The sequence below is a fragment of the Sorex araneus genome, chromosome 1 (genome assembly GCF_027595985.1).
Source record: "Sorex araneus isolate mSorAra2 chromosome 1, mSorAra2.pri, whole genome shotgun sequence".
Lineage (NCBI taxonomy): Eukaryota > Metazoa > Chordata > Mammalia > Eulipotyphla > Soricidae > Sorex > Sorex araneus.
In genome coordinates, this window is record NC_073302.1 from 301,792,875 (window position 1) to 301,819,688 (window position 26,814).

Below are 26,814 nucleotides of genomic sequence, written 5' to 3' on the forward strand. Positions count from 1 at the left end.
AGCCTCAGTTTCCCCACTGAGCTGTCGCTGCTCTGCCCCTGCACCCCGGACCTCTGGGCCGAGGCCTGCTCTGCAGTGTCCGATTCTACCCCTGAGCCCTCTCCAGGCCACAGGCCCCCCCCCCCCAGGGGCCACACTCAGAGCTAAGGGCCCCTACTTGCTCACAGTGGGGACCCACAGGGGCAGGGAGGAGAGACAAGAGTTCCTGGTGTGAAGACAGCAGGTGGGAGGCCCCCAGTTTCCCTTCCAGACCCCTGGGTCACTCATCCAACTCCCCATCTGTCTCTCTCTCCGCCTCTATCCAGCTGCCTCGCCAGAGCCACCTGTCTGTCCAGCCATCCTTCTGTCCAGCCTCCCGCACCCCATCCATCTCTCTCCATTGTTTATCCACCCAGTTATCATGGCAGTTGCACTGCCGGCACCAAGGGTTGGGACCCCCGAATCCTCACGGTGAAGTCAAACCCCAACCTGACAGGCTAGGGATTAGGAGGTGGGACCCTTGGGGGTGACTGGGTTAGCAGGTGGGGTTAGTGGGCTCCCCATCTTGCCCCCTGAGGACCACCATGTAGACGACAAGAGTTGACTGGCACCGGCCTCCTTCCTGTCACCCCATGCTCGCCTTGGGGTGCGGCCAGAGGGCAGGCGGGCATCATGTGCCTGCACAGGGCAGGGTGGAGGTGCTGCGGGGTGCTGGAGGAAGGCCCGGCTTCTGCTCGGTCACGGTCAGAGCCAGGAGTTGGCCCTGAGCACCGCCGGGTAAGAAGAGGAAGAGGGAGGAAGCCTCCAGCCTGCCTGACCCACCTTCCCGTTTGAGCCCGGGGCCAAGAGGACTGAGCATCTCAGCAGTACCCTGGCTCTCTTGGCGCGACCACCCCTCCCCCGCCCCCAAGAGCCGCTGCTGAGCACGGGGTCCTCACACAAGAGGACAGGGGGCCAGAGGGGAGCAGGCCCCAGAATCATGCCCCTGGGGCCCGGCCTAAAGGACCAGCAGACACGTCCCTCCTAGAAACAGCCCTTTATTGAGGTGCTAATCGCGTCTCAGCAGCACGCGGGGACGAGCTACAAGGCCGGGGGCGCGCAAGCCAGCTGCACGCCTGCCCCAGAGCAGAGGGTGGCGGGGACAGGATACCCCAAGGCTTCTCGGGGCCTGGGGTGGCCAGTGTATCGGGGGGCCAGCCGCTCCACCCTCCCAGGCGGCCGTGCTGAGTCCCCACCTCCTCCTGCCTGCCCTGCCCTGTGACCTCTGAGGGGGGCTCCTCTGCTTCCCAGCCAGGCAGCTCTGAGGCAGAATGTTCCAGAATGTTCCAGAATGTTCCTGCTCGGACCCCTTCGTGGATGCCCCTGAGAGATGGGGGAGGTGAGGGGTGTTGCTTGAGGGGCTGAGACAGGGCGTCCTCTTTCCCGGCTCAGGTCCCAAGGTGTGTGTCCACGAGCCCCACACCGGCAAAGCCCAGGAGAAGCTTTGCAGCAGGTTGAGGGTGCTTGGCCACCCTGAAAGTGGGAGAGAGGCTGGGCCTCCCAGAGGTAGCGCCCCCTGGCGGGCTCCATCACTGGAAGGGGGTCCCTGCCCTCTCCTCCTGCCTGCCAGGGGACACCCAGTGGCCTCTGGAAATGTGCTTCATCCCGGGAGACCCAAGGGGTGGGGACAGGCCTGGGGGACCCCCGACAGCTCTGGGCACCAGCAGCCCCCACCGGGCCCGCCCCTCCCTCCTCAGTAGCCGCTCTGGCCTCCCGGAGGCCCTGGGGACCCCGCAGGCCCGGGGTAGCCCTGGATGCCTGGGTCCCCCTTTGGCCCCATGGGCCCAGGGTAGCCCGGCCGCCCCATCTTCCCGGCCATGCCCGGCTTTCCCTGAGGCCCAGGGGCCCCGGGAGGCCCAGGGGGCCCCTGTGGGCCAGGGGGTCCCACATCCCCCTTGGGACCCGGCTGCCCTCTGGGTCCCCCTGCTCCAAAGCTGCCCTTCGAGCCCTTGAGGCCGGGGAAACCTCGCGGGCCCCCGGGCCCTCGCTCCCCCACAGGTCCAGGGTCCCCCGGCTGTCCCTGTGGCCCCTGCAGCCCGGGGGGCCCCAAGCTGCCTGGGTCTCCTTTGGGTCCTCTGCCACCGGCGGGTCCCTTCACGCCCACGTCACCCTTGAGTCCTCTTGGTCCTGGAGGCCCGGGGACACCTGCGGGGAGAGGAGACGGGGTCAGTCCAGGGGGGCAGCGGGTTAGGGACGTGCGAGCTCCGGGGTCCGAGGCAGCGGGTCAGAGACAGGCCTGGGCTGCTCGGGTCCTGTGTCATCAGGCGTGGATGCAGGGGCTAACGTCCCCGGCCTCAGGACCGCAGAGTGATCCCGGCTGAGCCCGCCGGGCCGTTCCCCCTGTGCTAGTTCCCTCTCCCTTAGCAGTGTGGGAACCCCCAAGGTTACAGCCCAGGGTGCTGGGGAGGTCGTGCCCTGTGGGGTTCGGGCCCAGGGCTGTGGTGCCAGGCTGCGTGCCCACCCCAGAGCATCCCTGGCTCTGCTCGCCCCCACCCCCCTGGGCTGTGCTAAGCAACAGTGTTGGCGAATGTCTCTGTTACTGCCTAAAGTGGGCACCAGAGGGTCAGCTCCATCAGGGCCAGTGCGTGCCCCACAAAGGGGAGCGGCTCAGGGTGGAAAGGGGGATGCCTGCACCACTGGCCTCCCAGGGGTGGGGACAGCCCGCCATGGCTGTGATCTGGCTTCCTCCGGGCACTCAGGGTCTGGATTTGAGCCCCAGCACCACATAGCCCCACTCCTGAGCAATGAGCTAGGAGCAGCCACTGAGTTCCACTGGGCTGGTGATAAAATAAATTAAAAAGTAAGGAGAGGGGGCTGGAGCGATAGCACAGCAGGTAGGGCGTTTGCCTTGCACGTGGCTGACCCGGGTTCAAATCCCAGCATCCCATATGGTCCCCTGAGCACCGCCAGGAGTGATTCCTGAGTGCAGAGCCAGGAGTAACCCCTGTGCATCGCCGGGTGCGACCCAAAAAGAATAAAAAAAAAAAGGAGAATAAAAAATTAAAATCAGAGAGAGAGAGTACAGCAGTTAGGGTGTTGCCTTGCACATGGCAGATCTGCGTTGGATCCCTGGCACCACAGGAATTGCCAGGAGTGATCTCTGAGCACAGAGCTAGGAGTGAGCCCAGAGCACAGAGCCAGGAGTCATCCCTGAGCACAGAGCCAGGAGTCAACCCTGAACACTGAGGCAGGAGTGAGCACTGAGCACAGAGCCAGGAGTGAGCCCTGAGCACAGAGCCAGGAGCCAACCCTGAACACTGAGGTAGGAGTGAGCCCTGAGCACAGATCCAGGAGTGAGCCCTGAGCACAGAGCCAGGAGCCAACCCTGAACACTGAGGTAGGAGTGAGCCCTGAGCACAGATCCAGGAGTGAGCCCTGAGCACAGAGCCAGGAGTGATCCCAGAGCACAGAGCCAGGAGTAACCCTTGAGCACCTCCCAGTGTGGCCCCCAAACCAAAATTAATTAATTATATAAATAAAATCATTGATCTTGAAAAAGGAGAGAAATCCCATTTGCAGGAGCAGATGGTCACTATACCTGGGTCTATATGGGAAAGAAAAAAATAAAAACTGTGTCTCCAGGGGCCCTTCCAGCTGCACCCTGTGTGGTTCAAGGGCGACCGTATGCGAACTCTGTCTGGTGGCCGGGCACTCCTCGCCAGGACTTCAGCCTGAATCCGGCTACAGCAGTGCTCTGGCAACCCTGCCACATGGCATTAGTGCCCATAGAGTGTCAAGAATTAAAAAACCAATCCGAGTCGGCCGTGAACGGACTGATATTATTCCCGGATGTGACTCTGCACCCTCATCTTGGGCCGAAGAGATAATGCTTTGGGGTGGGTGCTTGCCTTGCACGCGACTGACTCGGGTTCGATCCCCAACACCTCCTAGAGTCCCCCCCCCCAAGCACTAGCAGGAGTGATCCCTGGGAGTGAGGAGCCAGCTCTGAGCACCACCAGCTGTGGGCCCCAGACCAGACCAAGGCACTGGAGACAGCACAGCGGGGAGGGTGCTTGCCGTGCACACGGCCCACCTGGGATCTGCCCCCAGCATCCTCTAGGGTCCCCCGGAGCCCACCGGGACTGAGCCCTGAGCACAGAGCCAGGAGTCAGCCCCGAGCCCCGCCCGATATGGTGGTCTCCTGCTGGCCTCCGTGCAGGGAGGCGGGCGCTAAGCAAGGATGCCTGGCACACCCCCTCGCCTTGCCCCCCTCCGGCTCTCACCTCGTAGGATGGTGACGTTGCGGAGGAGTTCCCCGTGCCGCGTGTCCACGGCCTTCATCTCCTCCATGACCAGGGACAGGTTGCGGACGTCGAAGTCGAGGCGCACGCTGAGCAGGCCCAGGCGCTCGCGGAGCAGGCTGGTGGCGCCCAGCATGAGGGCCACGGACTTGTTCAGGTAGTAGAGCTCCTCGGCGTGGGCGTGGAAGCCCAGCGTGCAGGACAGACGCACGTCGTCCAGGTACTTGAGCATGCTGTGCACGTGGCTGTCGGTGGCGTTGATGTTGGCGAAGATGGTGCCGATCTCGGTCTCGTGCGAGGCCATGCGGCCCTCCAGCGTCTCGAAGCGCTCGGCCGTGCGGTTCTGCGCGTAGCGCGCGTGGTACTCCAGGTCGTGCATGTTCTCCTCGTGGTCGTCCAGGCAGGAGGAGATGTTGTCCAGCTGCAGCTGCAGCCCAGTCACCTGCAGCGCCAGGTCGTGGACGCTCTCCGAGTTCTGGCCGATGCGTTGTGAGGACGCGCCCAGGGCCGCCTGGATGCTCTTCACGGCTTCCCCCGTCTTGGCCGACGTGGCCCGCAGGCTGCTGAAGAGCCGCGTGTAGTTCTGCCAGTCCGTGACCATCCTCTGCAGCGTCAGGCTCTCCTCGTCCGTCTTCCGGCCCAGGCCGTGGATCCACTCGGACGTCTGCCCGGCCGTGAAGTTGATCTGCTGCAGGGCTGCCCTGACGTCGTAGCTCTCCTGCGCGAGGTCCTTCAGGGAGAGGTCCAGGCCCGTGGTGGTGGCCCGCCAGCCTCTCACCTGGCCCAGGAAGACCCCCAGGGACTGGTTGACCTGCTGGACGGAGAAGGTGCAGCTGCCCATCTCCTGCGAGATCTGAGCGCTGGTGGAGGACAGGAGCTCGTGGGTCTGGGACGTCTGGCCCAGCTGGGCCTCCTGGGCCAGGAGCAGCTTCTGGAGACCCTCCAGCTCCTCCTGCAGCTTCCGGATCTCCTGGCCCAGCTGACCGGCCTCCTGGCAGAAAGAGCAGTTGCCAGGGCCCTGCAGATCTTGAGGAGAAAGGGAGCAACGTTCTGAGTCAGGCACACAAGGACGAGGAGGTGCTTAGTGGTACATGTGGCAACTGGCCAGCACGTGGGTCTTAGCGTGAAGGTGAAGGCGCTCGCCTGGCTGGTGGCCACAGCTGCCTCCACCCAGGTTCCATCCCCAGCACCAAGTATGGTCCCCTGAGCCCCACCAGGAGTGACCCCTGAACACAGAGCCAGGAGTAGCCCCTGAGCACCACCGGCCGCCCCCTAGAACACGCAGTTCCAGAGCGCAGCGGGTGCCAAGTGGACCCCTGCTCCACGTCTGCCCTCTGTCCTGCAGGGAGCTCCCTCCCCAAACAGCTTGGCCACCTCAAGTATTTGTACCAACCACTTTGTATATTTCTTTGGGGGGCACAGGCGGCCGTGCTGGGGCTCACTCCCAGCAGTGATCAGGGGACCACGGGGGGGGGGGGATGGAGACGGAGCCTGGCCCCCAGCATGCAAGGCCTGTGCTCAGCCCGAGCACTGCCCAGCCTCCACCCACCAAATATCTTTCCATCCCCCGAGAGGCAGGAGTCAGGATGCTTTGTCCCTCTTGCCACAAGATTCCTGAGACATTCTCCACAATTTTCCCAAGGTTGCGGAGAACCTCCCCTTGACACTTTACAAACGTATGTATATATTTCTTGGCTTTGGGACCATGCCTGGTGGTGCTCAGGGGTCACCACTGGCTCTGCATCAGAGATCACTCCTACCATTGCTCGGGAGATCATAAGGGATGCCAGGGATCGAATCCGGCTCAGTCGCATGCAAGCCAAGTGCCCTTCCCACTGTGAGGTTCCTCCTTTATCGATTCCTTTCCCAGGGCCAGAGTGGAAGTGCAGCAGGTAAAGTTACTTGTTACTTTGCATGCGACTGACCAGGGTTCCATTCTGGGATCCCCTAGGGCCCCCAAGCCTCACCAGGGCTGAGCCCTGAGCACAGCCCTGAGCACAGCACCCGTATTTTTCTGTCTGTTTACTAATTTGAGCTTCTCACCATAGCATAGGGAGGAAGAAGTGGGTCTTCCCTCGCTGGGACTAAGAAGTGATGAGGCAGAGAAGGGACCAGCCAGCACCAGCCACTTTTCGCTAGAACCCAATTTATTTTTCTTCTTTCTTCTGGGGGGTGAGTTGGGTCACACCCGGCAATGCCCAGGACTTACTCCTGGCTCTGTGTTCAGGAATTCCTCCAGGCTGTGCTCAGAGGACTAGATGGGATTGAGCTTGGGTTGGCCACATGCAAGGCAAATGCCCTATCCACTGTTCTATTGCTCTGGCCCACCAATTTCTTCTTTGAACCAAACCAGGGTTCAAATGGTGGTGCCTTAATTTGATCCCCAGCACCTCGTAGATCCCCAAGCACCACTGGGCGTCACCCCAAGTAAATCATTTCAGGATCAGAGAGATAGCTAAAGTGGGAGGCCCTGAGTTTGATCCCCACTCTCCCCCGACCACGCCCCCGTGGTCCCCGAGCACAGCTGGGGGGACCCCTACAAACATAGATTTCCTGCCCCTAAGGCTTTCTTGGCCACTGGCTGCCTTGGTCTTCGTGCGCTGCCTGGAGGCTACTGGTGAACAGCCAGCCTGGCCCCCGGGACTCCCCAGGCCCCCAGCCACTTCCTGCTGGACCAGGTCACAGAGGCCCCTCCCCACACCCCAGCTGCCAGGAGCCTCCCTTTGGCCACTGGCCCGGACACATACCCAGGCCCTGGAGACTCTCTTGCACGGACAGGAGCTTCTTGTCGTACACGGCCTGCGCCAGTGAGACATCTTCTGAGAGAGAGTCCACTTTCCTGAAGACTGCAGGGGACAGAAGTGAGACACAGGGCGGCCAGAGGCTCGCTGAGGGGCGTTTTCCTCTGCGCCCCCAAGCTAGCTTCCCACTGTGGTCAGGGAGAGGTTCCATATGGCCAGTGTTGGTGCCTTAAGCTCCTGAGACCATTGGGTCACCCCCTCCCTGTGGCTCCAGAGAGATCTCTTTAGAGCTCTCCTGAATGGACGGACAGACGATGGATGGATGGATGGATGGATGGATGGATGGATGGATGGATGGATGGATGGATGGATGGATGGGTGCCAACACATGCAGGCATGTAGAGGCCAGGGAGACAGTGCACAGTTAGGGCCCTTGGTTATGTGTGCAGCTGCTCTGACTGATTCTGAGTAGTCCTCAGAGCAGAGCTGAATGCAGCCCCTGAGACCCCAACACAGTCAGGTGTGGCCCCTGAGACCCCAATACAGTCAGGTATGGCCCCGAGACCCCAACACTGCCAGGTGTAGCCCTAGAGACCCCAACACTGCCAGGTGTGGTCCGGGAGACCCCAACATAGCCAGCCAGGTGTGGTCCCGGAGACCCCAACACTTCCAGGTGTGACCCCAGAGACCCCAACAAGGCCAGTTGTGGCTCCTGAGACCCCAACACTGCCAGGTGTAACCCCGGAGACCTCAACAAGGCCAGGTGTGGTCCCCGAGACCCCAACACTGCAGGTACGAGAACAGGACCATTTTTTCAGGCTCTTGCAAAGAATCCTCATCCTCCTTGACCTAGAATTCACTTAGGAGGGTCCCCTAATGTCCCCCTCCCACCAAATACTCAATACATACACACACACACACACACACACACACACACACACACACACACACACACATATATATATTATATATATACATATATATATTGTTAGTATAGAGGAAATTTTTGTTTCTTTTTCCTTCTCCAACATTCAATGATTAAGAAGAAAATTGTCAACATAGCGAACTCCTAGGCTTGGTGAGAGACAGAGGGAGTGGGAGGGTGGGAGGAGTAAGGAGAAGGCTTGGGGGTGGGTGGGGGGTCCTGGGACTTTGGTGGAGGGATCCCGGTGGTGCTCTGGAGGCAGAACTGCCAGTCTAAACAATAACACGTTGGTGCTGCTGTTAGAGCATAAGTTGGGCCAGAGCGGGGAGGACGTTTGCTTTATATGCGGCCAACCTGGGTTCAATCCTTGGCACCCCATATAGTCCCCTGAACACTGCCAGGAGTAACCTCTGAGTGTCGCTGGGTGTGACCCCAAAAGCAAACAAACAAACAAACAAAACCGTTAAGTTGGGCCCGAGAGACAATGCAGCAGGGAAGGCACTTGCTTTGCACGTGGCTGACGCAATTCCAGCCCTGGCACTGGGCTCCCCTGAGACCCACCAGGAGTGACCTCTGAGCACAGAGCCGGAATGAAGCCCTGAGCACTGCCGGGTGTGGTCCAAACACCCTCCAAAAAGAAAAAAAGTTATGAATTTTAGGAAAGAACAGTTCTTTAAACATTTTTTCCAAACAGAACACTTAGTGAACATGGGTGCCAATACCACCACTCGACAATGCACATTTATGCTCATGAATATTTATCATACATCTGTCAGCTATTTTCTCGTCTATTTATTTCTCCGTCTATGAATATTTACTTACTTATGTACAGCTGTCTGCCCATTTTATCTTTGATTTGTTCGGTTTCTGGGCCACACCCAGCTATGCCAGGGCTCACTCCTGAGCATGTTCAGGGGACACTATGTGATGCCACGGACCAAATCAGGGTCCCGGGTGAGGCAAATGCCTTCCTGCTACACTATCTTCCCAGCCCCCCCATTTTATCTTTTCATCTACCCTTGAATCCACCTGGTGTATCTCTTTTCGCCCCCATCCATGAGTCCAGCTGGTTTCAGATGCTTTCTCAGTAGTTCTGTGCCAGTGACGCATACAGCGCGCGGGGCTGAAGCCTGGGCCCTGGGCCCGTTTCCGGGAACACAGCCCCACTTGTGCATTTATGGGGCAGCTCTGACTGCTTTTGGTCGGAACACGACCGTGTGCGGCCTGTAAATCTGCACCCTTCCACCAGCCAGCTCTTCCCAGGAACCTTCAGCTCCGCCCTGCCCCGGATGGAGGCCAGGACAAGGCTGACCTTTAACTCAGCAGCTCATGCCGAGGTGCAGGGCAGTGCTTGGCCTTGGAGCAGGGCTGGGAAATGTCCAGCATGTGGGAAATCATGGCATGTGGCCCTGGGGCATGATGGGACACGTGTGTGCTTGTCTGCCTCCTTGGTACGTGGCCCATGAATACCTTTATAAACACCCAAACGGCCCTGTGGGTATTTCCCCACCCTGATGTCGGGGGACACGTGCCAAAGCTCTTCTCTCTGAGACTGAAGCGTGTTTTTGCTCCTCTGCCGGGGGTAGGACGGGCTTTGGCCTATGGACTTGCGTGGACCCTCGGCCACCAGTGTTCACTCTTCGCTGAGCTCAAGTCTGGGGTGCCTGGAGCTCGGCGCCAGTGACCCCAGGAGCTGGGCGCTAAGGTCCCCGCAGGACTGACCAGGCTCCCTCCACCTTCCTCACCGCAGCTGCTCCTTCTCCGAGCCAGGATTCTGCTGGCTCTGGGAGGCCCAGCCCTGTGACGCGAATGAGCAGACGGGGTAGCCAAACAGGGGAGAGGCACTGGAAGCCTTCTTGAAACCGCTGGTCTTCAATGTTGGTGGTACCTGATGGGGGAAGGGTGGCCCAGAGAAGCTTCTAGAAAAAAAAAAAGTCCGGGTCCTACACAGAGGTGATGATCTGGGGGAAGGAGAACTCTGGTGCGGGTCCCTGATGTGCAGACAAGAGCACGGGCCTCGCCCTGGGATGGGGAATGTCAGTGACTCACTCAGCCTGTTTCCGGCTCCTTGGCATGCACGGGCGTGCTTGGCCCGCGCTGGCTTCATCAGCGCTGGGAGATGCATTAGGGCACTAAGAAGGTATTGACGACTAACTGGCTGGTCCAGCTGTGATTCTTCGCCAGCGGGAAAGGGCTGAAACCACCGGACGAGAGTGTTTTCAAATCACAAACAGGTTGACCTCTTTATTGTGGTGGTTGTTTTTTTTGTTTTGTTTTGTTTTCAGGGCCACACCCGGCAGTGCTCAGGGCTCTCTCCTGGCTCTGTGCTCAGGAATCACTCCTGGCAGGGCTCAGGGGACCCTGGGTGACGCCAAGGATAGAACCTGAGTCGGCCGTGTGTAAGTCAAGTGCCTGAACTCCTGTACCATCTCCCCAGCCTCTTGTCTTCACATCCAGAAAGCTAGTGACTAACCATGTGTCCCCAGGAGACAGGGGTCAGGAGCCCCTCGGAGCAGGGAGTTTGTTCTCGGGGTATCTTGGGAGGGCACCTGGAGACACGGTGGCTCAACATCTTCTGTGTTTTCCAGAGTGACTGATGCCAGGGGTGGTCGGCGCAATCCAGGGGGGCACCTGGGTACCTGGGGCCGGGGGGCACTTTGTGTTCCCTGGCAGAAGGCAGATTTCCAGGGGGCCCTGAGTGTTCTGGAAAGGGCCCAAATCAGTATGGGAGCGGCCCTCTTCCTGCTTCCAGTCCTGTCTGACTTCTCGCCCGTTAAAACACAGACCCTAGGCTTCCCTCAGGGGCGAGGCCAGGATGGCTCAGAGCCTGGTGGGGCAGAACTGGGCAGAGCTGGGCAGGACGAGTAAGGAGACGCCTGGTCCCTTCTCTCCATGTGCCCTAGAGGAGCAGAGGGCGGCCGGGGGCACCAGGCGTTTCCCCCCAACGTCTCACACCCTCACCTGCACTGCAGGGACCCCCGGAGCCCGCCGGAGGCAGGGGGTGCATGAACAAAGCCCCCCATGCTTTGAAAAATATTCACCAAGACCCCAGAAGGGGGTTGCTGAGAAATTGCCTCAGAAATCCTGGGACCTCAGCCCTAGATTTCCAGTGGCTCCCCTGGGAGGTGACACAGCTACACCACCCGCCTACCACCGTGACTCAGACTGGGCTGTGGCTTAATTAACATACATGTCGTCCTGTGAAACAGACCGACTTCAGGGGCCGGGAGATAGTGCAAAGGATGGCAGCATTGTAACCCTCAATGCCCCACGATTTCCCCAGCACTGGGGGTGTGAACCTCCACTCCTCCCTTCACGCACCTGGGCATGGTTTCCAACACAACACACACACACACACACACATACACACACACACACACACACATCTAAATTCATTCCATTCTGGGGGCTGGAGGGCAGGCAGCAGAGATATTTCTCCAAAAGTGCTTCTGAACTGGAGGTTACAGGGGTGTACCCCGGACGCATCTGGGTCCAGGGCACATGCTGGAGACCCCAGGAGAGGGCCCCCCTTGCTTGCTCATGATTGATCCAAGATTTAGAAGCCACCTAGCTGGCACAGCTCGGGATAACCACGCGGGGTGCCAGGGATCGAACCCAGGCCAGCTTCCTTCCAGGCAAACACCTCCCCACTGCACTCTCGCTGCTGGGCACGGGATGGTTTCTGAGCCAGGAGGACGTTGTTTGGAGACTTCGAGGCTCAGAGGGCCGGGGGCAGAGCCAGGAGCAGGGCCGGGAGAGTGGACAGAGGGGCAGTGGGGGCCACACTCACCCAGCGAGGCCAGCACGGCCACGGCCACCAGGAGCAGGGCCAGGAAGAGGTACAGAATCCGCACGGATGTGTGCAGGGACAGGTTTCGCTGGCAGCGGCTGCAGTGCGGGCCCAGCCGGCCTGTGGGGGCAGAGGAGGGCAGGGCTCAGGCCAGTGGCTGGAAGCTGGGGCTGGGCCTTGATGCCGGACACCCCCAGACTCTCTCCACGTGGCCCCAAGCACTCACCTTTTGGGAACAGAGGGGACCGGTGAGTTCCGAGAATCCAGGGCTGGACCACGACTCTTTGAGACCCTCCTCTGTCCTCACTGGTGGGCACCAGCCCACCTCACCCTCTGGCTGAGCAGCGGGGAGACTCTCTGGGTCTGAGCCTTGAAGCTCTTGCATTCCTCTTTCACTCCTGCTTTGCCCGAGACTCGATTTTTTATTGTGTGTGTTTGCATATGTGTGTATATGTCTGTGTACATGCATGTATGTGCATGTGTCTGCATGAGCACTGTGTATGTGTATGCATGTATGTGCATGTGTATGTGTATGCAGCTCTGTGTGTGCATGTATGTGCATACATATGCATGAGCACATGTGTATGTGTGCATGCCTTGTGTCTGAATGTATGTGCACACGAGTGTGTGCATACATGTGTGCAAGTACATGCATATGTGTACATGTCTTTGTATGCATGGGTGTGAGCACATATGTACACGTCTTGTGTGTGCATCTATGTGTACATGTGCATGTGTGCGTGCATGTATGCAAGCATGTGTGTATGTGCACATGCCTTATGTATGCATGTGTGTGTTCAAGCATGTATGTATGTGGTGCTAAGCCCAGGCCATGCCCTTGAGGCACGAGCTCTACTGCTGCTCCCCGACCCCTGAGACTAGAAGTGAAGCCCTTGGGGAAAGCCCGTCGTTTGCCCCCCACCCCCACTCTTGCTTCTGGAAACCCAGCCATGGGGTCCTCTACCTAGAGAAGGAGGCAGCCAGGGGCCAAGGTTCAGGGACTAGGAAAAGCACAGGCCGTGGTGGAAGGGCCTGGAGGGGCGGAGCCTGAGCCCGGAGGGAAAACCAGGGCCCCCTCATCCCTTACCTGCTTGCGCCCCCGGGAAGGCCATGTCCTCGTCAGCCAGCTCCTCCTCTGCGGCACATAAGACATCTCCGTCGCCGCCAGCCGACCTCACTGTGAAGGAGTGAGCGAGGGCTGTCAGACCCCTGGGGGGCCCAGCCCCGCTCCCGGCCCCACGTCCTAATCATGCCCCAGCTGGTGCCTGCCTGCCCCGGGGTCTCAGTAATGGAGGGAATAAGAAGGAGGGGGCAGTGGGGTCCCACACCTGGGGGTCCTGATCTTCCTCCCAGGAGGGTGGTGAGACACGTTAGGGACTAGGGCGCTACTCTTCACAGCCCCCCTACATTGCCTGGGGAGCACTGTCTCGGGGAGTCCGGGGCCACGATCCCACCCAACACCCCAGACCCTGCTCCCTGACATCTACTTCTCCATGCGGTGCCCAGACCAGTTTCAACTCCTGATTTGATGTGCTTGGGGCATTTGTCCAAATAAAAGAAGAAGAAAAGGGTTTTAAGCCAATAGCATTAGAAAAAAAACTCTGCAGGGGCAGAGCGTAGCCCAGCGGGGAGGGCGTTTACCCTGCACTGCAGCCCTGGGTTCCATCCCTAATGTGGGTTCCATCCCTAATGTGGTCCCTTCCCTTGAATCCACCAGGAGCGATCCCTGAGAAGAGCCAGGAGAAAGTCCTGAATGTAGCCAGGTGCAGCGCCGCCCGCCCCCACCCCCCCCCCCCACCCCCGGCAAAAAAAAAGACAGAAGTAGCAGAAGCTGCACGTTTGTTTTCCTTTGTTTCCCTTTCATCTATTTACTTTGCTGTGCTGCCATGCAGGTAGAGACGCCTCCCTTGTTTGCTGTTTAGGTGCCAGAAGGCCTGTCCTTGCCAGGAACATCTGCCCAGCCACCCTACCTGCTGCCCAGCACGCAACTGGGGGGGGCCTGAGACTCAGCAGGATGGAGCTTCAGAGCTCTCGACAGGACCCAGAGGTGCCCTGAGAGGCAAAAGGCCACCTCCCACCCAGGGGTCTGCGCCTGGAGACAGACTCCAAGCCCTGGGAACGGATCCAGTAGGAACCGACCGTGGGTCCCCCAGATTAAAGCCCTGTGCCTCCACTGCTACTCCTTGCTCAGCCGTCTCACGGGGGCTCCCAGAACAGGGCCAGGCCCTCCGTCCACCCTCTGAGTGCCCAGCACAGCACCCGCAGCTCAGTCCCTGAGTCCCGGGGACTGTGGAACCCAGCGCTGGCTGGATTTCTGCTTTCGCCAAAGTCTCCAGTGCACACCGGCCGGAAGGAGTGACCTCTCCTGTGGGAACCCTGGGGAGAGGAACCAGCGTCCACTGCAGATGGTATGTGAAAGAGGGTTGTGCACTGGGCTCTGCCCCAGCCAGAGGGACACACGAGCTGGGAAATTACTTCCACTTCTGCAGGCGCCCAGAAAGTGGATGTGTGTGTGTCGTGGGACACCGTCCTGTCTGGCTGAAGCCTGAGCAGCTCGCGGCCGCACCTCCGAATCTCTCCACACAAACCCCAGGGCCAGGGGTCTGGCACAGTCAATGGCATGAGCCCTGTGGGTTCAATGCCCACCTCCAACCCCTGATGCTGCAGCCCGGGTTCCCAGCATCCCATATGGTCCCCTGAGCACCACCAAGAGTAATTCCTGAGTGCAGAGCCAGGAGTAACCACTGTACATCGCTGGGTGTGACCCAAAAAGCAAAAATAAAAAATTTAAAAATCACAAAACACACAAAGGTTATCGTGTGTAGCCCTTGACCTTCCATCACTGGGTTATTGTCCAGAGGGATCATTTCCAACTATTGTCATAGCGGTCCCTTCTCTGTCCTGACTGCCCTCCCCACTCCCCCATGATAACCTTTCAGTACTTTTATGGTAAACCACAATGCTTAAAGGGAGGGGGAAAGGAGGGGAGAGAGAGAGAGAGAGAGAGAGAGAGAGAGAGAGAGAGAGAGAGAGAGAGAGAGAGAGAGAGAGAGAGAGAGAGAGTGCCTGCTATACTATACAGACTGGAGGCTGGGCGAAAGGTGGTGGGAAGGAAACTGGGGTCATTGGTGGTGGGAAATGTGCACTGGTGAAGGGATGGGAGTTGGAACATTGTATAACTGAAACCCATTTATGAACAACTTTGTAACTGCGTCTCTCATGGTGATTCATTTAAAAAAAGAAAAAGAAAAGAAACACACAGGGCGGCTGAGCTACAGTGCAGGGGTGGGGGGCTTGCCTTGCATGCTGCTGACCCAGGCTTGAGCCCTGGGACCCCATATGGTCTTCTGAGCCCTCCAGGAGAGATCCCTAAGCACAGTCAGGAGTAAGCTGTGGGCACCGATAGGTGTGTCCCCTGTCCCAAAAACCACCCAAACACAAAATACACACCTCTCAGTGTCTGTATTGCAAACCATGATGCCCAAAGTAGACAGAATAAAAAAGAAGGTGCCTGCCACAGAGGCAGGGTGTGGGGTGGGGTGGGGTGGCAGGAAGGATACTGGGAACATTGGTGTTGGAAAATGCGCACTGGTGGAGGGATGGGTGTTCGATCATTGTATGACTGAAATTCAGTCCTGAAAGCTTTGTAACTGTATCTCACAGTGATTCAACATATATATATATATATATATATATACATATATATATATATATAACACAGACTCCAGATGGCAGCTGCCAAATCTACAGTGCTCTTATGAATGCAAACACACAGGTGTGCACATGCATGCATAGAGGTGTACAGTGCATGTACAAATGCACCTTGTGTTTGTAGATGTGTGTGCATACACGTGTGTGCATACATGAGCGAGCGCGTGAGCAAGCCTTGCAGGAGGTGGGTCCCAGCGCTGCAGGAAGGCTGGGGCGATGGAGGGGCCCCTCCAGAGGCTCTGAGAAATCAGTCTCTTTGCTTGAAGCAACAGTCAGCAAGCGAGGGCGTCTCGAAGCCACCCCAGCACTGCAGATGGTCCCCTGAGCACTGCCAGGAGTGACGCCTGAGTGTTGAGCCAGGAGTGTCTCCTGAGCACTGCTGGGTGTGGTCCCCAAGCAGGAAAAAAGACAAAATTAAAAAATTACCCTGCGTGGGGAAATCACTCCAGACCCATCACAGGCTGCTGAACTGCAGAGACCCCATGGCAGGGAGGGACCCCTGAGCACAGAACTGAGAGTCCACCCGAAAGAGCCAGGTGTGCCCCCATGAAAGAAATGAGCCTTTTGCCCAGCCACTTTCCTAGTCTGTCTGTCCAGTTGCAAAGGTCACCATTCCTGCTCTGTCTGACCCCAGCTTCACCCTCCAGCCGCTGGGCGCTCGGCCAGGACCCTGTGGGCTAGGGGCGGCCCTGAGGACTCTGCCTTCATCCGTCCTTGGAGCACAAACGCCTTCCTGGCTGGCTGCAGTTCTCTCCGCGCCCTGGGGCTCCTCTCCCCCTGCTCCCCGGGGACAGGCCTCCTCCCTGCTCTGGCTCCAAGGTCCATTTCATCACGTTACTGTTTATAGCCTTACTGAGAATCTGGGAAGACATAAATCCAGCCCACGGACACCCTCCTTGCAGGAAAGCGCTCAGCGGGGGTCCGAGCCTGGCTCATCCTTAGACCCCCACACCCACCCCACCTTGGCAAGAGGTAGCAAGTGGGGATTAATCAGGACGGGTCCCGGGCTTAGCCGGCCAGCAGGAAGGGAACCCCAGGCCAGCTTTTGCTGCATCCACATCGGGAGGGGCTGGCACCCTGCCTTCTGCTGACATCTCAGCTCTGGAGCTCACAGCCTTTCCCTGTCCCAAAAGGTTTCTTTTCTTTCCTGGCCTCTGGACTTCCTGCTCACCAGCACTGCTCCGGGACCCGGGGTTCCCTCATTTACCTATGTCTGGAATGCATCGACCACTCGCCTCATTTGTTTGAATGAGCCTGTAATCCGAAGCATTTGTGAAGCCTCATACAAGCCAAGCCCTTTGCAAGCCCGAGCTCATTATGTCCACATTAAACCTGGTTTGTTCTGGTCAGCGGACGAAGGGAGAAAGACAGAGAAGCGTGGCTGGCGAACAGAGGCTGTGACTGATTGGAAGGTAATTGATTATTAGACAGGAATCCGCACTCTCTGGCTTGATAGAGGCAGGAAAGAATTTTCCTCCGCCCTTCCCATCTCCCAGGCCGACCCCCCTGCCTTCGAGGGGTCTGACTCTGTGTCAGCGACTCTGCACTACAGAGTATTTTCGGACAGAGAGATGCATAGATGGCAGTGGTCGGAGGGAGCTAAAGTCTCCTGGTCCACCTGGTATGTCCCAAATACTCAGGGGGACGGAGCAATGGTGCAGCCGGTGATGCTCAGGCCTTGCATGCAGTCGACCTAGGTTCAATGCCCGGCACTGCCAATGGTCCTCCAAGTACCACCAAGAGTCATTCTTAGAAATAGGAGTAACCCCTGAGCGTTGCCAGGTGTGGCCCCCAAGTCAAGACCCAAACAAAACATCCTCCAAGTCAGGAAGGGACCCGGAGGATGGGTTAGCGGGTTGGTGGCTAACAGCATCCTGGCCTTCCAAGTGTGAGGCCTCCAGTTGCATCTCTGTTCTGGCCACGTGCAGAGCCTAGAAGTCCAGCTCTGTTCTCTGGGGGGTGTGAAATCCAGCCCCCCTCGGCCAGGGACATGCGAGCACTGTAGCTGAGGCTGGGCCAGCGCCCTGAGCTGGGTGAGTGTGAGCATGACAAGGAAAGAGGCCACAGTGCTACAACTAGACCTGCAATACCACCACCACCACACACACACTCACACACACATACAAACACACTCATACACACATACACACATATATACACACATACACACTTATACACATATACACACTCACACACATACAAACACACTCACACACACATACACACATATACACATTCACACACATACACTTATACACATATACACACTCACACATAGACACACACATACACATATACACACACGCATATGCACACATACTCATACACACATATACACACATGCACACATACTCACACACATGTGCACACTCACATACACACACATACTCACACTCACACACACATGCACACACACATACACACACACACATACCCCCCCACACACTTTACCTCTTTGCGACCCCAGCAACCAAAAAGGGAAGAAATGGGAGCAGGAGTCTGATTGGGACAAAAACTCAGGTTGTGGGTTGTGGCATCCCAGGGATGCCAGGATCTGAGGGACCCCAAGGAGAGAGTGAGAGCGAGAGCGAGAGAGAGAGAGAGAGAGAGAGAGAGAGAGAGAGAGAGAGAGAGAGAGAGAGAGAGAGAGAGAGTGAGGTGCCAGCCACCTGCGTGCCAGTGTTGGCACCTCCAGGGGCCGTGTCACGGCACTCCCGGGCGCGAGGGGCTTTCCCAGCCCAGGGAGGCTCCGTTCTCAGCCTGCTGTTTCTGCTGCTCTGGTGAAGTGCTCACTGACGAAGGACCAGTGCCTGGAGATGCAGCTGCCAGCAGGGGAGCAGAGAGACCCTTAAGCCTGCTCTTGCATGTGGCCGACCCAGGTTCGATCCCTGGGACCACCTATGGTTCCCCCTAACCCACCCACGGAGCCCCACCAGGAGTGATCCTTGAGCACAGAAACAGGAGTCAGGCCGGAGGGTCACCAGGTGTGGCCCCCAAGCAAACAAAAAAACAATCCCCAGCCCCCAAACCATTGGTACTGCCAGCCTGGGGGCTGCTGTGGGGGTGGGCGGCGCAGCAGAGTGGGGGAGCAGAGCAGAACTGGGGGTGGGGGCAGGGAGCACGCCTCACTCCTGCCCCGGGGACTGGCACAGGCCGGACGCTGCCCTGGGCTGCAGGCAGCTTGTTGGCCTGGGGAGGGGCAGTTTCCTGTCAGCGTCCAGCTCAGGACGCCGCAGGCATTTGCTGGCCTCTGAAAGGAGGTCCTGCCCGGCAGTACTGGCGGCCTAGAGAGGAGGTGTTGGGAGCACGGAGGTCAACATGAGGACTGTGGGGCCCTGAGGGCTGAGCCTGCAGGGGGGTGAGGGGAGGCAGGAGGCAGTGATGACCTGAGTCTTCCACCCCCACCCCAGCCTCTGTCCCTCCCTCTGTCCCTCCCCCTCTCCCTTTTTCTCCTTCCCTGGTTTCTCTCCCTTTCTCCCTCCCTACACTCTTTCCCGCTCTCCCTCCCCCTCTCTCCCCTCCCCCTCTCTTCTTCCTGTCCTCCCTCTTTAGTTCCTGCAGAATCAAGCCCCTGGGCTGCTGTCACGGGGGCAGAGGCAGACCCTGGACTGGGGGATATGGCTGTGGCCTTTCTACCTCCGTCCCATCGTCCAGTCCCAGGATTAGAGCTGCTCCGGCCAGAGGAAGCCCCCAAAGGCATGTGCCCTGCCCCGTGCCTGGCTGTGTGCAGTGCCTGGGCTGCGTGGCCCTGGGTTCTAGCCCCATCCACACTTACATGTGCGCACTCACATACACATAAGCACACACACGCACACACGTGCACACATACACGCACACACGCACGTGGGCACACACACAAACCCATCTTCACCCGCCAGTGTATGTCAGACTCAGAGTTGGGGCGCGGTTGCTGTGCCCCTCGGGCCCTCTCGGCCGATGTCCATGCTAGAGGGTGACTGGCGTCCCTTGTGAATGTCCGATGTCTGTTCTGGCCGGTGGGGTTGCTGTGCAGCCGGGACCACCACCCTGCCCTTCTCTGACTGCAGAAGGAAAGACCCTGATGTGGAGTGGCTCTGAAGCCCCCTTCAGTCCCCCACCCCGTCCCCGTGGATGCCTGGAGCTCATCCTCTCCCCACACCGCAGCCCTCCCTGGGGCCTCACTGGGGTCTCCGGCTCCAGGGCCCGAGGGCAAGGCTGGCTGCTGGGAACTTCAAGGAACATACTTTGATGATTATCTCCCGCCAACTTCCCAGAGCGCGGGTTTCCAAACCCGCCCATTGGGTCAGGGAAAATAAAGCTTTCGGTCCCCTTCTGGGGCCCAGGCTATATTTAAAGTCCAGACTAGCTAGTGTTCAGCCCGAGAGGCTGTAATTAAGACAGTTGAGTTGTTTGCCCCAGAACCCGCTTCCTCTGCAGCCGCGTCTACACTGGGATGGGCTGAGGGGTCCAGCCCAGCTCTCTGGGACTCAGGAGTCCTCATCCCTCTGCACCCCACCTGTCCCCCCTTTCCTTTCTCATTGGGGTGGGCTTGGCACTGCCCGGTCCCCAGTACACGGTGCCCACATCCTGCCCACCCCCCGCCCCCCGTGCAGGAACACCAGGGGGTGCTGTGACTCGGTTTGTCCCCCGAAGCACAGTGCCACTGACCACACAAGCCCCCTCCCCACCACAAATCCATCCATGCTCCCTCCATTCCTGGGCCCTCCTCACCCTTTCTGCAACCTGCATGGAAAACAGAATGAAATATCTCCCACCCCAAGCTGTTGGGGGACACCCCCCCCACGACAGCCAGGAAGAGGACCCATTGTGTGGAGGAAGAATCTCAGTCTTGGTGGACCCATTGTCCAGACTCTTATTATTCACTTGGGGATCACTTCTGGAGGTACTCGGGGACCATAGGGCACATGAAAGGCAACTGCCGTATCCCCTGTATCTTCAGTCCAGACCCCCTACTCAGATTAGGATTAGATTATTTTTATTGGAAAAAGGCACACCCCGTGGTGCTTAGGGAGCTACTCTTTCCATAGTGCTCAAGGCCACTCCTGGTTGTGGGGCTCCAGCCCAGAGCTCCCACATGCAGAGCAGGAGCTCAGCCCTCTTAGTCATGGCCCTGGCCCCAGGGATTATGGATCCTTTTGGGTTTGGGGGCCACAATCTGACGGTGCTCAGGGATGACTCCTGGCTCTGTGCTCAGGGGATCATGCCTAGGGCTGGGAGTGGGGGCCTTGGGGTGCTGAGGACTAAACCTGGGTCTGTCACGAGCAGGGTAAGTGCTGTGCTGTGGCTCCAGCCCGCCAGGGGTTGATTTTAATCCTAACAGAATTCCTGGTCTCCTTCCCCCGCCTGCCCCCCGCCCCCCAGCTCCATCCAGCACACTGCACAGGCCAATCCCAGCTTTCAGCAAAGCCGTTTTTTTTTCTGAACACGTCCTACGGACCACTTGTTCCAAACTGTTCTTGGTGAGAAGCGGTTCCCGGCCAAGGACGTGTGGGAAACGCCGCCGCTCACACAGCCCTGTCAGCATGGTGGAAGGATGGGAAAGTCCTGGAGAGAGAGGCCTCATCAGTGCCTAATTAATTCTGTGCTTTTCCGATTACTTGGCCACTGAACACGGACACTCTGGGGGTGTGTGGGGGGGTGGACACGGCAATGACATGGAGTGTCATGGAGTGGCTGTTCCGAGGGGCGCCTGCTTTGACTTCTGGGTCCCTCTTGCCTCTCACGCATGAAGGTCCCCTCTGAATTGAAAGGTCACTGGGGCTTGGGACCTCAGAGTTCCCGTCCCAAAGCCCCATCCCAGTTTTGGGGGAGCTCGGCCTGCCGCCCTGCTACTCCAGCTCTGGGTTCGCCTTCCGCTCCCTGTGTGCCCCATCCACCCGGCGAGACACTCAGCTTGTCGGGGAGGGGGTGGGCGGGTGGGGCTCCCCCCAAGTCCTGCCATCTGCAGCCTCCCCGCCTCCCTCCACGATTCCTCTCCTCGGCCCACCTCATTCTCCCAAGCTGAGCTCACCTCCTCCGTTTCTGGAAAGATCCAACCCAGTGGGTCTAATTTCTCGCCTTTCTCCCCCCTCCCTCCAGGTGCCACCACAAGCCCGGCGTGGGCGAGGCGGCTGCTGCAGGCGCCTCCAAATGAGCGTGTCTTTGACTCAGCAATCCCCCTTCGAGGAATTTTCTTCCAAGGGGAGACCCAGACAAGGAGGCGAGGAGGCCGTGCCATGTCATTCCACTCCAGGACAAACAGCTGGGCCTGAGCTCCGGGTTTCCCAGCACGGAGGGGAAGCAAAGTATTCCAGAGACGTAGCATGGGGGGGCAGGGGAGGGGGAGGCGCTCGCCTTGCATGCAGCTGAGCCCAGTTTGATTTATCACAAAAGGTCCCCTGAGCATCACTGAGAGGGACCCCGGTGTACAGAGTCAGGACTAAACCCTGAGCACATCCATGTGGTCCCCAAGTCTCTCTCCAAATAATGATAAGTGGTTACAAAGTCAGGCTACAGAGTATTATGAAACCATAAAAAAAATTATACAAATCTGTATTAAGGAACATGGGAAGGTCTCTGGAAATTCTAATAAACTTCTGCATTTGGGTAGGAGAGATAGTACAGCAGGGAGGGCGCTTGCCTTGCATGCAGCCGACCTGGGTTCAATCCCCGGCACCCCTCAAGCATGACCAGGAGTCATTCCTGAGTGCAGAGCCAGGAGGAAACCCCGAGCGGCACCCAGTGTGACACCGAAACAAAATGGAAAAGAAGATCAACTTGTGCGCGCTTTCTAGCTGCACTTACAGGGGAATCGTGTACATTGAAGTACTGATGCATTGGCAGGTCCAGGGCAAGTAGGGACCGGCCTGAACAGCAGGACAGCAGGCAGGGAGCTGGTCTTGCATGAGACTGACCCAGGCCTAATCCCCAGCACTCCCTACGTGCCCCAAGCCTCTCAAGGAGTGTTCGCTGAGTGCAAACCAAGCAAGAAACAAAGAAAGCACGGACCATCTACAAGACAGTACAAGGTTACAGCTGCCAAGAGCCGCCAAGATCAACTGGTCTACCTGCAGAGACACCCGAGCAACTTCACAGCCAGGACACTCTCGCCAAAGCAGCTGTGAGGAGAGAGATCTGGAGAGAGAGAGTGAGGCCGGACCCCTTAGCTCCAGAACGCACAACACACACTCCCGTGCATGCACAGACCAAATACACACACACATTTGCTAAATTAAGCATGATGAGGGAAGGGCAGTGGGTGAAAGAGGTACAAGACCAGTGCCCAGCACTGCTCACTCTGGACGGAAGCTGCCAAACTGGCCTCCACAACTGAGAGGATGGCCATTCCTTTGCTTTACCGAGGGGATGGCCATTCCATTTCCATTCCGGGGACGGATGGTTGTTCCTGTCCATCAAGATAACTTTGGGGTGTGGGTCTTCAGCTCCTGGAATGAGCCCTTCCTGGGCTGGGCAGCTAGTTCCTCAGACAGTGCCTCTGCATGCAGGAGGTCCCTTCCTGGTTCCCTTCCTCACACCGCACAGTGGCAAGCACCGCTGAGAGTGACTCCCCCCACTCGGAGGTAGCTCCTGGACACCAACAAGGGTGGCCCCCAAATTTAAAAAAATATTGATGACCCTGGCCTGAAGGCAAGGAAATAATGGCGTGCACTCGTGCGTGTGTGCGTGCATGGGTATGCGTGTACATGGGCATGTGTGTGAATGCATGGGCACGTGGGTATGTGTGTGTGTGCATGGGCACATGGGTGTGTAAGCATGTCCATGGGCACCTGTGCATGTGAGTGAGTGCATACATGGGTGCGTGGGTGCCCGCACATGTGAGTGGGTGCATGCGTGGGTGCGTGGGCACATGGGTGCATGGGTGGGTACATGAGCATGTGTGTGTGCTTGCGTGGGTGGGAGCGTGAGCACGTGCGTGTGTGCGTGGGCACGTGCATAAATGCCTACGCATGAGTGGGTGTGTACGTGGGTACGTGTGTTCGTGGGTTGGTGTGCATGTGTGCATGCGTGGGTGCGTGGGTACATGGGCATGTGTGTGTGTGTGTGTGTGTGTGTGTGTGAGTGGGTGGGTATGTGCATGTGTATGTCTGAGGGTTCTGAGAAGCTCTGACATCTGAGCCCCAGAACCTCCTAAACCAGCTGTTTGCCGGTTCTTGGTGACTCTGCCACATCAGCAGCCACTCTGCTAGCTTCTGGCTCCTTCCAGCATCCCAAATTCCCCGGGAGCAGGCCAGACCTTGAGGGGCCAGCTCTGCCCCCTCCAGCGTGAGTCTCTGCTGCAGGCTGGGCTTTCCCGGGGCTTCCCTGCTGCAGGAACTCCCTGTGCCCGCCCTCTGCCCACTGCTGCCCTGATGCCACAGAGAGTTCCTCCCTCACTGGGCCCCAGGGTGTGGCTCTGCCAGTCCCTGGCAGCTGAGGGCTAGTTCCCCAGGGCACCGAGAGGGGCTCAGGCAGCAGCGACATCCAGCCACCTCGCCTGCAGTCACTTCCGGTCCCCAAGTGCCACTCAGGCCAGCGCTGGGTTGAGTCACTGCCTGGAGGCACCAGGGGACCACCCAGGAGGAGACAGAGGGGCGCAGTTAGATGGGATCTGCAGGGAGAGGGGTGGGAGAGCCCTGAGTAGCCACGTCTTCACAGTCACCCCGACAGGGGATTCCTTCTCATTTTTTGTTGTGGGGGGGCTACCTTCAACTATACTGGGGTTATTCTGGGTGAAACGTGGGGGCTCGAACCCAGGCTTCTCCCACAGAGCTCAGTCCTTGGGGCCTCTCCTCTGAATGGCCCAGCGGGATGCAGGGCAGCTCTGAGGTGGCCCTCCCAGGATTTGGTGGCAGCTGTGCCTCTCGGCTGAGCCAGGGGTAGCACCTGGGGCCAGGTGCCAGCTGGTACCTGAGACGCAGCCGTCTGGGAGGCCGGCGGCTGGCAGGCGGGCAGAGGGCCTGGGTGGCTGTGGCTAGGCGGGCAGGCGGGGCGGGCTGGCACCTGCCCCTGGAGGTGGCCGGGCTCCGAGCACACGTGTTTTTTCTGGTTTAAATGTCCCCCCCCACCACCACCCCACAACCCAAACATCACCTCACCCGTGTTTTGCTGAGCGTGTTTTGGCCAGGACCAACCCTTGCCAAACGATGTCATTCTCAAGGGGGGCAGGCAGGGGGTGGGTTTGCTTTTCCGTGTGGGTGCAAACAAGCCCATTTCTCCCTCCACACTGGCTCGGGTTGCTGTGGAGAGCCTGGCCATCTGCCTCCCCCGCAGCAGGATGCCGGGGTGTCCCTGCCCCCCAGCTCTGCACCCCTGGAGCTCTGAGGGAGGCAGGGGGTCCCCGTGCTCTGCCCTTGGGGAGACGCAGCTTAGGAACAGGAAACGTTGGGAAGGGGGTGCCTGAGACCCCAAGACAAGCCCCCTCTGCCTCCTCAGCAGCTTATCGGAACATCGACTCAGGACTTGGGGGGAAGGAGCTGCACTCGGGTCTCACCCTGCCTGTGGCCTCTACATGGAGTGCCTTGGCTGGGTTCCCACGGGCGGCACACGCATCCCTCCATCACCCCTTTAGGCACGAGGTGGTCCCTTCTCTATTTGCTCTGGCTTCCACGGGCTGTTTGGGCAGGGCTGCAAACAATGGCATGCTCCCATTATCACAGCATGCTAATGTAATAATACCATCCCCCCTCTATTGCACAGAGACCCCCCCTTACACACAATGTCCACAGCAGGAGCCCTGGGTGGGGGTTCTCCTTCTCTGTAACCCAGGAAACTCCCTGGGATCCACCCAAACTTACTTGCGCCATGTCACCCAGCTCACATGCTGGAGGTGGTGAGGCCAGCAGGAAGCCGAGGGGCTGGCTGGGCTCGGGCAGGGAGCCGCAGAGGTGGGGTGTGCGAGCTAGCACCCTGTTTGCAGGGGAGATTCTTCAGCACCCACCTCTGTCACCCGGACACAGGGACACACGCGTGGAACCCCAGAGAACCACACGGGGTCAGGACAGCAGGCCAGACCCACGGGCCCAGCCCTGAAGCCGGCCACATCTGCCCGGGCCTCAGTTTCCCACCTGAAGAGGGATCCCACCAGAGGTTGGCCCGCAGAGTCTTTCTCAATACAGGGACCCTCAGACCGTGCCATGTAAGAGTGACCCATGTTGCCGCTGAGGGTCGGCAGAGGAGCTTCAAGTTTCTCTTCCATTTCTGCATCAGGTAAGGGGTCAAGATGTGAGGGTCTCGGGGTGAGGGGCTTCGGCAGACCCCCTGCTGCTGCGCGGGTGCTGTGAGGTCACTGAAAGGTACCAGGGCTGGCATTTCGAAATCTCAAAGGTGGGCCTGGCAGAGGGTGGCTCAGCCTGTGACCTGCAAGCAGGAGACCAGATTCTGTGCCAAGGCCTCCTGGTCCCCAAACCAAAATAACATTAGGCCTTGGACCTGGAGCGCCAGTCCAGCGGGGAGGGCTGACCCGATTCCATCCCCGGCATCCCATAGGGCCCCCAGAGCACTGCCAGTGGTGATTCCTGAGTGCAGAGCCAGGAGTCAGCCTAGAGCATCACCCGGTGGGACCCCAAACCAAAGCAAAATAGAAAAAACAACCCAAAACAGCATCAGCCCTCTTGGATGGCCCCAAGTCTGCAGAGCCCCCACCGGGGGTGCAACCCTGAACCCTTGTGCTCTAGTTTAGGGGTTGAGAGTAGCACAGGGGAGCTGACCTCAGGGCCAGGTCAGGCTCCTGTCCAAGGACTGAGGGCAGGGCTGGGGGTCTGGACACAGGAGGAAACTCCAAGTTTCTGGGTGAGAACCCCAGCAGAAGGCTGATTTGGGGGGCGGGGACCACAGAGAGAGGTCCCCACCCCCACCACGGGGTGCGGTGGGGGAGGGAGGTGAGTGAAGGCAGATTTCATTCTCCCGGGTTGAAAACATTTGGAGGGTCTGAGGGAGCGGCTGCCACTCTCAGAACTGGACAGAGGGGAACCAGGGTGCGCCAGCTTGCATCTGTTCTTTTCCACTTGGGGGGTCCCTCCTGCCATCTCACCCCTTCCCTAGGAGCCCCAACTCAGCCCTTTTGCAGGGAAAGCCCTCACTGATCTCCGGGCACAGGGGTTGGGGGGGATCGGGGAGGGGGGTGCGGGAGGGGGGTCGCCTCGGAGCGAGTCTGGTGCGTGGATGGGGGCGCGGGTTACCTTTCATGGTCCCTTCTGCCCGGGCCTCGGGCGGCAGCGGCTGCGGGGCGCCGGGGGAGTGTCGGGGGGGCCCGTGGGTGCGCACCCAAGGCCGCCTAGCTCCGCGCCGCCCGTGGGAGCTGTCGGGGAGCGCGGGCCGGCGCGCCCAGGGGGCTGTCGGGGGGCTCGCAGGCTCGGGGCGCCCCGCAGCCCATCCCGCCGCGCGCGCGCTTCCCGCTGGAGGCCGCCCCGG

General features: G+C 59.0%; 1 protein-coding gene across 1 annotated transcript; it reads right to left on the bottom strand.

Annotated features, from left to right (window-relative positions):
- Positions 1–1,000: 1,000 nt before the first annotated feature.
- On the bottom strand, positions 1,001–26,814 carry SCARA3 (scavenger receptor class A member 3). The gene is made up of 6 exons (XM_004614737.2): positions 26,583–26,814; positions 12,803–12,892; positions 11,716–11,835; positions 7,007–7,105; positions 4,242–5,285; positions 1,001–2,163 (listed from the first exon to the last, which is right to left on the bottom strand). The coding sequence occupies exons 1-6, from the start codon at positions 26,587–26,589 to the stop codon at positions 1,712–1,714; spliced, it is 1,812 nt and encodes a 603-aa protein (XP_004614794.2). The 5' UTR covers positions 26,590–26,814; the 3' UTR covers positions 1,001–1,711.

Coding starts and splice junctions, on each gene's coding strand:
- SCARA3 (XM_004614737.2), bottom strand. Junction 7,106..11,715: donor GGCCGTGCTGGCCTCGCTGG/GTGAGTGTGGCC, acceptor TGTCCCCTGCAG/TCTTCAGGAAAGTGGACTCT. Junction 2,164..4,241: donor CAACGTCACCATCCTACGAG/GTGAGAGCCGGA, acceptor CTCTCCCCGCAG/GTGTCCCCGGGCCTCCAGGA.